The sequence below is a fragment of the Triticum aestivum genome, chromosome 5B (assembly GCF_018294505.1).
Source record: "Triticum aestivum cultivar Chinese Spring chromosome 5B, IWGSC CS RefSeq v2.1, whole genome shotgun sequence".
Taxonomy (NCBI): Eukaryota; Viridiplantae; Streptophyta; class Magnoliopsida; order Poales; family Poaceae; genus Triticum; species Triticum aestivum.
Window position 1 is genome coordinate 645454116 of NC_057807.1, and position 12411 is coordinate 645466526.

Sequence of the window (12411 nt, forward strand, 5' to 3'; positions counted from 1 at the left end):
TATACTATGTGGTCCTTCACAAGCTCAGGGTCACCACCTGGGCCTCAGTCTACTCATCGATGTCAATGTCTACGAAGAATCCATCAGAAGGGGTTGCAGCGTCTTCTGAAAAATGTAATTAAAGCATCATGAGTACAAAGGTACTCAGCAAGACTTACATCAGATCCTACATACATGCACATTATCAAGGGGGGGGGGGTTGGTGGGGTTAATGCAGCAAGCCAGCTTTGACTCTTGGCTAAGCTATCCTACGATACGCCAACTTGAAATGGTTTTGCGCACACGAGTCCACTACTCACCACTTCAATACACCACCGAGGATCCACCTCCGTCATCCTACGGAAGAGCCATCCTCGGCACTCACACTTATCTTGAGATTTTTAGAAGTATCCATTTACTTGTCTATGAACTGTATAGGCAACCAAGTAGTCCTTTACCACGGACGCGGCTATTCGAATAGATGATGTTAACCCTGCAGGGGTGTACTTCTTCATACACGCTCTCACCACTTACCGCCGTTTACACGACATGTACTCGACAACCTTCAAGCGGAAGCCCAACGTGGGTGTCGGCCACGACCTACCTAAACACCTAAGTCTCTAGTCCAGGTTTATCGCCTATCCAAGTTCCATCCGCAGGGAGTCCGGCCGGGGTTTCCCATACGGCCCCGAACGATGTGTACAGGGTTCCGTGACACCTAACGGGTGCCCGGTATTCCCGTGACACCTAAGTCAGCGCTGTCCACGGCCTCCAGTAGGCTACAAACACCAGAAACTACTTGCAACTCCTGGACAGAGGATTAGGGTGAATAAGAAGCCGAGAGGGTCCATTGGTTTCGGGCCCAATGCATGGTAGTAGCTAATTCTTAAATCACACATACAGATCTCAGTGCTTAAGGACGGCTTCAATGAAACAACCCACCATGTACTCCTACATGGCCTTTCATCGATACCTTTACCAAATCGTGTTCACCACATCACTCTCATTACCGGCATGATCATTTCACTCTAGCCCATCACCCAGATGAACCAGACCTGACACGACTCTAAGCATAGCAGGCATAGCAAGGTAGGAACAACACATACATATGGCTCAAACAACTCCTACAAATGCTAGTGGGTTTCATCTAGTTACTGTGGCAATGACAGGTCATGCAGAGGAAAAGGGTTCAACTACCGTAGCACACAGCAGTTTGAAACGCGTTGTCTTAATGCAGTAAAAGAGAGCAGGAGCGAGAACATGGGATTGTATCGATATGATCAATGGTTGGTTGCTTGCCTGATGGGTCGATGCACTGATATGGTTCTTCGTTAGGGTAATCGTGATACTCCTCAGGGGCAGGACCTGCCGCAAAGAGCACCGATACACAACATTACCAAACAATATGCAACAATATGATGCATGCATGAAACATGGCGATATGAGTGTGCTGGGGTAATGCAACTATAACCAGATGGGTTTGAACTATTTTGAATCAAAGATTCAAGTTTCAAACTCATACATGGCCCTTATAAGTGCTTTAACTTGTTCTTCCATAAACAGCAGGTTAGGTTGTTTAAACATGCATGAAACCAGTACAGATGGATAGGTTGGATTTTTCTGATCATTTTTCATATATAAAACTTTGCATTTGTAGTTACAGATGATTTACTATGAATTTTTGAAGTTTGGGGGATTTTCTGGAATTTACAAATCATTCTGGATTTATTTTAATTCCAGAAAAGGATTATTGCGTCAGCATGATGTCATGCTGACCTCAGCAGGTCAACAGGCCGGTCCAGGTCAAACTGACTAGTGGGTCCCGCATGTCAGTAGTTAATTATACTAACTTAATTTAGTTTAAACTAATCTGGGTTAATTAGCAGAGGGGGCCCCACTTGTCACAGACTCAGGGGGTCAACCTGGGCCCACCCCGGTCAAGGTCAAAGTCAAACACGCCGGCGTCTGGCCGCCGGCGAGGCCGAACGCGGCGGCGGAAGTGATTTTGTGCATTCCGGCGACCAAAAGGGCGGCGGAGGGCATCTACACGTAGCTGAGACCGAGCCGCGGCTATTGGTGGTGGTGGTTGAGCTCGGGGTAGCCGGAGATGTCGCTGGCGACGACTTTGGCGGTCGCCGGAGTCGGGTGAAGATGGATCCGACGCTACGGGGCACGGCGGGGCCCGTGGTGAGGTGCGTTGGGCCCCTGGGGACGCGGTGAGTGTGTTAGACAAGGTGGGGTGGCCGGTGGTTAGCCGGAGACAAGTCGGCGACGAGCTCCGCGGCGGCGCATGCGGTGAGCTACGTGTGCTCGTGGTGGTGCACGAGAGCGAGAAAGGAAAGGGGGAGGAGGTAGCCAAGCTCACGGTGATCTCGAGGGAGCAGACGAGCTGGTGCGGCGGCGACGGCGAAGGGGATCTCCGGCGATGACGGTTCGGTCGAGGTTAGTGCGGTGGCTTCAGGGCACGCGAGCGCTCGGGGCTCGGCTAGCTCGAAGGAGTAGAGGGTGGCGAAGCTACTGGACACGGTGGCGTGGCGCAAGGACGACGGAGAGCGCGATTACGGCGACGGTGCGGCTGCGGTGGCGTCGTCCATGGTTCAGGAGAGCGAGGGAGAGGAGCTGGGGCTGAGTGAGAGTGTCTAGGGGGTTCGGGGCATGACGTGGAGCTCATCCAAGGTCACAGGGGGGCGAGAGGGGGAAGCAGGGCGACGGGCAGCTGCGTGGCGCACGCTGCGGCCGCCGTCGAGCACCTGCCTGCCTGCCTAGCCAAGCCAAGCAGCTCGCTGGAGCGGTGGCTGGGCTGGGCCGGCAGGTGGGCCTCTGGGTGGCGCCAGGTAAGTCTTTCCCCTTTTTTTTGTTTCTGTTTTTATTCTGTAAGTTTGTTGAATTTCTAAAAATACCTAGACAACTCCAAAATTCACCAAACTGCACCTGGTCTTTAGTTGGAATATTTCCAGCAAGGAACATTTTAGTTTGGGTTTATTTGAGCATTAAAATAATTTTATAAATTTTAAATGCCCAAATTCAAATACTTATGATTTAATTCAAAGACCTTAGGATGACCTAGAAAGTTGTGCATCACTTTTGGCAGAGGTTCTGAACCAAGACAAAAATGATGGACATTTTAGAAGGCCATTTCAGGTTCATTGAAAATGTTTTTAGTAAACCCTAGTTGGTTTCAGAGGGGGCTGGGGGTTGTGTCATCCCCATTTCAGGTTTCTGATGAAAGAATAAACATGATGCAACACTCTAATGCATGAACTAGCTAGGGTGTGACAATCATGCATATGGTACTAGTGTATGCTACTACATCCGTAATGCCTAGTATCATATGTTGGTATCATAGATGACTACATTTATTATGATGCATGACACAAAGTAGCACATCATTTAATATGATATGGTATCATGATGTGATACTCAATCATATCTTTCTTCATTTAATTCTATGCAACTCATCAACATTGCTTAGTTGGCATGCATGATATTACTCCCTCCGTTTTTATTTACTCTGCATATTCGAGTTGACCGAAGTCAAACTTCATAATGTTTGACCAAGTCTATAGAAAAAAGTACAAACATTTACTATAACAAATCTATATGGTGTGAAAGTACATTCAATAATAAATCTAAAGATATTGATTCATTAGTGTATATATTAATATTTTTGTTTATAAATTTGGTCAAAGTTTACAAATCTTGACTTTGACTAAAGCTAATACGTGGACTAAATAAAAACGGAGGGAGTACTTATGATACTCCCATTACGGGCAGCCTTAGTCAGTACTACCTCCGTCCGACTTTATTACCCCTTGTATTTTGTGCCAGATTTTAAGCATATATATTACTAAAAATATATAAAATATACGATACAAAAGGTACATCATTGGACCTGTATTTGAAAGAGATTTCCAATAATATAATTTTTATGACATATAATTTACATTTCATTAGTTAAATTTGCAAGTCAAACTTTAACACAAAATAAGATGGGTGATAATAAACCCAGACGGAGGGCGTAAAAAATAACAAAACAGATTAGCACATGGTAACATCGAATTGGAGATGTCTTATTTATATGAGCCATTGTTATAATAAAATCTGTTGGGATGTACCACCAATCAAACGACTAGTTATGGTCGTCTACGGGATATATAACCATCTGTAATCAAGGTTGCACACAAGATTAAAATTTTGGTAGAAAATTAACAGGCAAGTGTTACACGCCGAGAAGCGCTCTAGATAAAATCAACAGCCTGATAAAAAAATAGTTTTGGATAGGTTCATTAGGACAACTTCCACGCCGAGAAGCGCTCTAGATAAAATCATCAGTTGAGAATTAACCTAACCACTCTTGGATTCATCTAGCATTTAGCTGATCATCCCTACGACAAATTCTGTGCGAAATTTAGCAAATCTACCAATGTAGTTGTTCATGCTTAACGAAACTTTTCTCCCTTCTCCAATTCATGAATTCATCCACTATGAAAGATGCTTCAAGTGTTGGGTTGCCACCACAGCATCCATGAAATCTGATAATTCGATAAACTGAAGGCAAGCCTCCTTAAGCTGCTGGCAGTTATGTTGGTTTGCTAAAGCCAATGTGGTTGCCACGGTGTCCTTGTTCAGATCCTCACAAAGGATACTTTGGCAAACCAACTTGAGCCTGTCCATTGCATATCGGTCCGCAGCCACTACTAAAGGCCGGACCATCCCAGTTTCCTCACCACTAGGCAAAGAGTCAGTATAGATGAAATGGAGAAGGGCCTTGAAAACAACAGGTTGCATGTCCTTGATGGTTATGCACTGCCCCGGCCTTGCCTCCCGCATTGAGCCATAGAGCTCCGCTTTGAAAACAGGCGACCGCATAGCGAGAACAAACCGATGCGCTTCAATGATCTCTCCTGCAACAATGAAACTAACATCAAATCCTTTCTTTTCTTCGAGCAACTTGGCAACATGCTTAGTCATGTTAGCTGGTGGCATGTCGATATTGGGGAATGACTTGGTTTTGGTGACATGTGGCTTCTTGAAAACAGTGACAACGCATTCGATCGTCAGGCGATCATCCCTAAGGTACGCAGATCCCTCGATCTCGCCGTGCCTTGTGAAATAAGTTGTCTGTGGAGCAAACATATCAATATCACCAGAATCAAAAATCCTAGGCTCTATTTTCTGCACTGAAGATGATAATCCGGTGTACTGGTCCAACAGCCGCATGTCATAGGACGCTCGGACTTTAGTGTTGTTGCTCAAAAGCACGAGAAAAACTGAGATGGAACCTTCTACACTGAATTCGAATCCATCGGGGAAGAAAAAGATGGCCCAGTCATGCCCGCGGACGGAGAAAATCGCTGACTCTATGTGGCTGTTTTCGTCGTGGCCCATGCCTCTATGCTTGCTGTAACCCAAGATATCGAACACATGTGTGCCTTGAACCTCTTCCAGTGGGGTGCACATCGACACCGTCCTACATGTCTCCATCAGGGTGACCAGGACTCCAGGAGGATTATTGCCGGCCAGAGGAGATTAAATTGCCACACGCTAATCTGATGGTGTGAAAGAAAAGCGTATTAATCCCAGATGAATGCAGAGGGAAAGAGAACCAGCATAGGGTGGAGTCGATAGAACTTCACGCCTGTTATCACTGATGGCGGTGGTGGCTGAGTATGGAGGTGAAGCCGTGCCGATTTTCTCTTTTGTTGGGAGGGAGGAAGAAGCGGAAAAGGCCTTGCTGGTGTTTCTGAAGTTGATAGCGATTCCAAGATATGCGTGGGGTTGTTTTTTGGGAGGAAGAAGCGAAAATACCTCGCTGGGCGTGGGCTTTCTGGTCTGCGCTTCGTACCTAAACAGAACCGGATAGATCTTGCAATCGCTATCTTTTTTTTTGCGGGGTAAAGGGGATTGTATTAGTTAAGTATAAGAAGTGTTACAATCCCTGAGGATGAGGTCTTGAATAGATTCAGGACCTGCTCCTAACCATACCACAGTACGATTCTCTTCACGGCCGAATTTTGCAAGCAGGTGGCTCGCATGGTTCTGGGCTCGGGGTATCTTTTTCAGGCTTGTACACCGGTCTGAAGCCATATGATGCTTGATCTCACCCACAAGCTGGCAGAGAGCAGAGCCATCCCGGCTGGGACTATTAACCATAGCAACGAGCTCCGCTGAATCAGACTCCACCACAAACTGATGTGCACTCCACTGCATCGCCAGATTAATTCCTTCCAGGCATGCACTCATCTCAGCTTCTAGGGCCGAACTACAGCGATGGAGGACGCGGCAAGACAAGAAAATTATCTGACCCATCCAGTCTCTCAGTATCATTCCGGCGCCCGCCGCCCCTGTCGCGGGGATGGAGCCATCCACATTTAATTTGACCACCCCAGCTGGTGGTTTTGCCCAAGGAATTGGCTCATCCGACTGTACCATTGGCTGCACCGGCAGAGGAGGTCCATCCATAATCCCTTTTCCTTTAATAATTTTCTCAACGGACTCGGTCTGGATCAGCTTCAGGGATCGCATGTAACTACATAGGTAGCGACGGGATCCTTCAATAGTTGGCAGCGGCTTATCATGAGTAACCTCATTCCGGGCATGCCATGCGCGCCATAGCACCATCAGGACACGCGCACATTCATCCGCAGGCAGCGAGGTAACGAGTTCAGGGATCCAGTCCGGTGGCAGCTGCTGCATGGTTGCATGTGAAGGTAAGCGCCACACCTCCTGCATGGCATTCCAAAGGGCATACGCATGCGGGCAGAAGTACAGGGCATGCCGGAGATCCTCTTTTGCATGGCCGCAAATCTGACAGTAGCCAGTCACCCGCATGCCCCGGTACTTCTTATTCACTTCAGTTGCAAGAGCATTTGACATAGCACGCCAGCCAAACGTCCGGACCTTGGGTGGTACAGGAAGATTCCAGAGTTGCTTCCATACTTGCCGCTGACCGTCCGGCTGTGCGCTAGAAGATGCCCAGCTCATCGCCTGATCCTTGAGACGCATACCCAGCTTGTAAGCACTTCTCACGGTGAAGATACCGTTTTTTTCAGGATTCCATGCCAAGAAATCTGATTCCTGCCGTGGCGATGTTCTAATCCGCAAGATGGCCTCCACATCAATCGGGGCGAAAGTCGCTTGAATTTTTGATTCATCCCACACTCCGTGTTGATCCAGCAGACTAGAGACTCGGTTTAGGCGAGAGCGGCCTCGGGGGCTAAGTGGCTTAAGCGTTGATGAGCGAGGGATCCAGTTGTCCCGCCATATCCGAACCGAAGCTCCGTTTCCTATCCTCCATATCATCCCTTCCTTGAGTAGCTCAAGACCATAAGCAATGGCAGACCAAGTCGACGATGGCTGGCCCGCGAACACTGTGTCCAGAATATTGCCTTGAGGGTAGTATCGTGCCCTGAGCACGCGGGCACACAAACTATCCGGGGATTGGATTAGTCGCCATGCTTGGCGGGCCAGAAGAGCTTGATTGAACACCCGCATGTCCGTGAAACCCATGCCTCCCTGCGCCTTGGTTCGTGTCATTTTATCCCAACTCAACCAATGCATCTTCCTCTTCCCGTTCTCTTCACCCCAAAAGAAGTTCCGGATCAGCTTGCTTAGATCATCGCAGACTGACATGGGTAGTTTGAACACTCCCATAAGATATGTGGGCAGTGCTTGTGCCACCGCTTTGATTAAAACTTCCTTCCCACTCTGAGCAACATAATTATCTCCCCACAACATGATGCACTTGGTGAGACTCGACTGAAGGTTTTCGAACTTGCCCCGGTTCATGCGACCTTCTGGAGTTGGGAGCCCCAGATATTTGGACTCAAAACCTGCTTTTCCACCTGAAGTGTTTGGCGTACTGCTTGTTGGTCCGCTGGTGAACAAAGCTTACTGAATTCAATTGAGCATTTGGCAGGATTTATGAGCTGGCCTGTGCAAGTGGCATAAGTGTCAATGACATGCTTAACACGGGCTGATTGCTCCTCTGTGGCCTTGAAGAATAAAAGTGTGTCATCTGCGAATAGGAGGTGGGACACTCCTGGTGCACGGCGGCAGACTTTGACCGGTATTATACCCCCTGCTATTACCTCGGACTGAAGCAAGGCAGACAATGCATCAGCAACAAAAAGGAATAAAAACGGGGATAGCGGATCACCTTGACGAAGGCCTCTTGATGGGGAGAATGCTTCCAATGGTGCTCCATTAAATTTTACCGAGTATCTCGCCGTGGTCACGCACACCATAATCCATTGTACTCACCGGTGAGCAAAGCCCATCTTGGAATCGCTATCAACTTCATAAAACTCCATCAGAATCCTCCACAACCGCAGATTCATTTTTCATCGGCCGTACGTGATGCTCCTCTATCCATAACTGCCAACCCCTAAAATCTGGCAAACAACCCCACGTACATCAAACTCACGACTACTCTGGCCAGCCGCCCAACGACAGTGGTTATAGTTACCCTGACAGGCGGCGTCAAGGACGTCCCGTCTGCTCGTCCATGTAGCCATAAAGGCAACTTACTTCAGCTTCTCCTCCCATACAGGCGACTCCATCCACCCATGCCATCTCTTACTTCACCAATAGATCTGCAATGTGTAACACGACCACGTTCAGGTTCAGCCATGGCAGATAGCGTGACGCGTTAGGCGGCGTGATTGTGATGGGGCTCACACATCCTCAAACTGATCTAGGTTATGATTCATCTCCTCAATAGACCTACTTCGCTATCAACAAGGCACTCGGCTAACGCTGCATCTATGCTGCAAATCCATTTTCTTTTAATACAGTACAGATGCAAACGCTCATATACACGTGCATACACTCACTCCTATGAACGCACACACGCACACTCTACCTCTATGAGCACCTCCGAAAGACTGAGTCGGCATATCATCTTGAAATTTACGAAGTCACTGTACGCACCTCGTCGTCGACGAAAACGTCTCCTCCCACTGAATGCGCATCGCCGAGAAATTCAAAAATAAATTCGAGCACTAGAATTTGAACCCTGGTGGGCTGAGGATACCATCCCTCAAACCATCCAATCACAGGTTGATTCCCTATCGTAATCCATTTGAAACAATATATTATATGTTTGTCACATAAGACAACATTCTGTTACATAATGCAAATTTCACTAGCCATACGGATGCCTCTGTCCGTGCAGAGCACGGGAGGATCACGTGCACGAAGGCGACGTTCTGCAAGGCCAAATCGCGCGAGTGTCACCCCGGCAACAATAACGTTACGGGGACAATGATTTTCAGTAGGCGACTTTATAGGAACTTCAGTGCAACATTGTCCCGTCAGTCTTACCATGCACGAAACGGACTATTTTCCTGTTACCCGAGTTAGATTCGGCTGTTGGGTCAGAAATTCACATGAGATGTACAGAGGACCGGGACATCGATGCTCATTCCATGGCCGGAAGAAATATGAATTTGTTGGTTTGAAACATACCACAACCAATCTACCCCGTATTATATTACTCCATTCTAGAGGCAAACAATCCACATACAAATATTATTAGAAATAAACGACTGAGATTTAAAAGAAGTTGCGTTACATACAAATACTATTATCACGTATGATTTGACGTGTCATGTCACAATAGAACAGTCTATCGTCTAATTAACTCATATAGCTTTACCGTAAAAAAAATCTATGTGAACAATCAGGAATTAAACTCAGGTTGGCATCGGAGATCCTGCACTCAAGTATTCTCTCTCAAAAAAAGTATGGCACTTTCTTAACTATGAAGAGTCCAAGCGCCATGGCAAGAAAAAAGAGTCCCGGTGGAATACATGTAATGATGTCATCTATGACTTCATCAAATTAATCTATCCGGACTCTTTTTCCGCATTAAAAAAAATAAATACCGACTCCTACATTAGTGGATCATGTTGGGAAGAGACTTTCTCTACCCAGATACAAATACATTTGTACCTAAATATCATAGAGATTGAGCCAAATAGATTACCAAAAGGCAACCATGGAATTTCTTTTTACCAAAAGGAAATTGTCTATTAGTATAAAGTATGCCTACATATGCCTACACTATCATGTTTTTTGGCGAAAATAATTCTTGCATTACTCGAAGTTCAGTTTACATCTCTTCAACAAAATCCAGGACCTCTTCCAGACCAGAGCCTAGCCAAACAACAGTTCGGCATTGCAACCTACTAAAATTAACCATGAAGTGACTAGCCCTATTACAGTTCCGACGAGAATGAGTAATGCAAGAATCTCTCTCTCTCTCTCTCTCTCTCTCACACACACACACACACACACACACACACACACCCTAGCATGTTGCAGATAATAAATCGGCGGAGATTAAGGAGCTAAAGAGGCGATGAACAATGAACAGAGAGAACAAAGAAAAGACAACCCATTACATTTGTCCGCATAGGCTAAGCAAACCCTTATATTTATTATTAGATGATATTCCGTACGTTGTTGTGGGAATATTTTGTAACATATTTCAATGTGATTCATTGTATGGAACATGCATATTTGAAGTAAATATATAAAAGGCTAAAACTGAAAATAAATATAATTTATTATATTTGATCACTATATAGTTGTAAAATCTTTATTAAATATAAATAAAATAATATAGTGAAAATTCTCATGTATGTTTGCATGTTGAGATGTGTAATTATTTTCATGCATGTTTCATGATGAAGTGGCATCCTTGCATATTGAGAGACATGTGGTAGTGGGGTGAGCCTTTTTTTATGCATGTTGTCCGATAATGTGGTACGTTTGCATGTTGAGAGAAATAATTAGTGGGGGCTAGCTATTTAGATATAGAAGATTATATGATGAGCCTAACTATGATGGTAGAGATAAAAAATTGAGCGTACAAGGTATGTATGTATAGCAGCCAAATCAGCTAAGATTGAAATCAACATGAAGCAATTAATATGTATCGCATGACATACAATAATACTTGCTTATGCAACAAATTAACCAACTAACTGAGCAGATCTATTTTTACAGATTATGAGAATTAATCAGATTTATTTTTATAGAGTGTGAATAAGCAAATCTTTTTCCCACTTCACAGGAAATTTTCTTGATCCATTTGTATGTACCATGCAAAGTGCTTTCAAAGTTGTATTTTCCTTTCAACCATCAAGAGAAAAAGAACTGTATAACTAGAACGAACCCAAGATAGTTTTCTCAGAGAGTAAGAACACAAAAAATGTTATTCATATTTGGCGATCAAATATATATTTTAGAGTTCTGTTAAATAATCAAGAACATATTGCAGATTTTTTTCAAAAATAGTATTGGCGAAAAGATAGATGTAATGGTAAAAGGAGTAGACACTGCAACAAAAATATTAGTAAGACTCCGCTAATAATATGAAAATAATATGGCTATGAAGTAAAGACAAAATATAATTCTATCAACCTAATTAACATGTTTCCTTGGAAGATAATTTTGATATAAATTTATCTATATTTTTACATATAAAAAGGGGAATTTAGATCTGCATATAATCGGATAATAATTAGCCTGGGAGGGAAAAACTACTAACAAAAAAATGCTAAGGATGACAATACGTAAGAAATCTATAGACATGAAGTGCAACGCGTCACTACTCTCGTATGTTGGTGGTGCCTATTTTGTCTCAAATTCGCGAACAAGCCCCTTCGTTTAAGTCTTCTATTATACAACATGTATCTCTACTCCTAACAGAGCAGTTTGCGGCCGTGATGGTCCGTTGGTTGTCGTTTCGTTCCCTCCGTCGTCGCTCATTGCGCACAGCCGCACATGGGCCAAGCCCCGCAAAGCCCACAACACACATGCACATCCTCTACCTTGAACAACATCATGAGCAAAAGCGTTGGTTTTTCCCTTGAAGAGGAAAAAAAGTGATGTGGCAAAGTAGAGATAAGTATTTCCCTTAGTTAAGAACCAAGATATCAATCCAGTACGAGGAACGCACAAGTCTCCAATGATAGCACCTGCACAAACAAACAAATACTTGCACCCAACACGACAAAAGGTTGTCAATTCCTTCACGATTACTTGCAAGGATGAGATCTGATAGTGATAGTTATAAAAGATAAATAAAGGGCAAAATGAAGTAAAGGTAAATAAATTGCAGCAAGGTATTTTGGGGGTTTTGGTCTTGTAGATATGAAAATAATATGGTAAAAGTATACCCGGGAGCCATAGTTTTCATTATAGGCTTCTCTCTTGAAAGAATGCATAGGTGTGAACAAATTAATGTTGAGCAATTGATAGAAAAGCAAATAATCATGACGATATCTAAGGCAATGACTATGAATATAGGCATCACGTCCGTGACAAGTAGACCGAAACGATTCTACATCTACTACTATTACTCCACACATCAACCGCTATCCAGCATGCATCTACCATTAAGTTAACAAGAACGGAGTAATG

General features: G+C 44.7%; 1 protein-coding gene across 1 annotated transcript; it reads right to left on the reverse strand.

The window, feature by feature from the left end:
- Positions 1-4438: 4438 nt before the first annotated feature.
- Positions 4439-5701, reverse strand: LOC123117364 (BTB/POZ and MATH domain-containing protein 1-like). The gene is made up of 2 exons (XM_044538132.1): positions 4766-5701; positions 4439-4708 (listed from the first exon to the last, which is right to left on the reverse strand). Exons 1-2 carry the CDS (start codon positions 5461-5463, stop codon positions 4462-4464), a joined length of 945 nt encoding a protein of 314 aa, XP_044394067.1. The 5' UTR covers positions 5464-5701; the 3' UTR covers positions 4439-4461.
- Between the last annotated feature and the right edge of the window lie 6710 nt (positions 5702-12411).

What these genes read in the sequence shown, in the direction of transcription:
- LOC123117364 (XM_044538132.1), bottom strand. Translation starts at nt 5,463, where the DNA reads ATGGAGACATGTAGGACGGTGTCGATGTGCACCCCACTGGAAGAGGTT. An exon ending in TGCATAACCATCAAGGACAT is followed by an intron (nt 4,709 to 4,765) that starts GCAACCTGTTGT and finishes CTCTTTGCCTAG; the next exon opens with TGGTGAGGAAACTGGGATGG.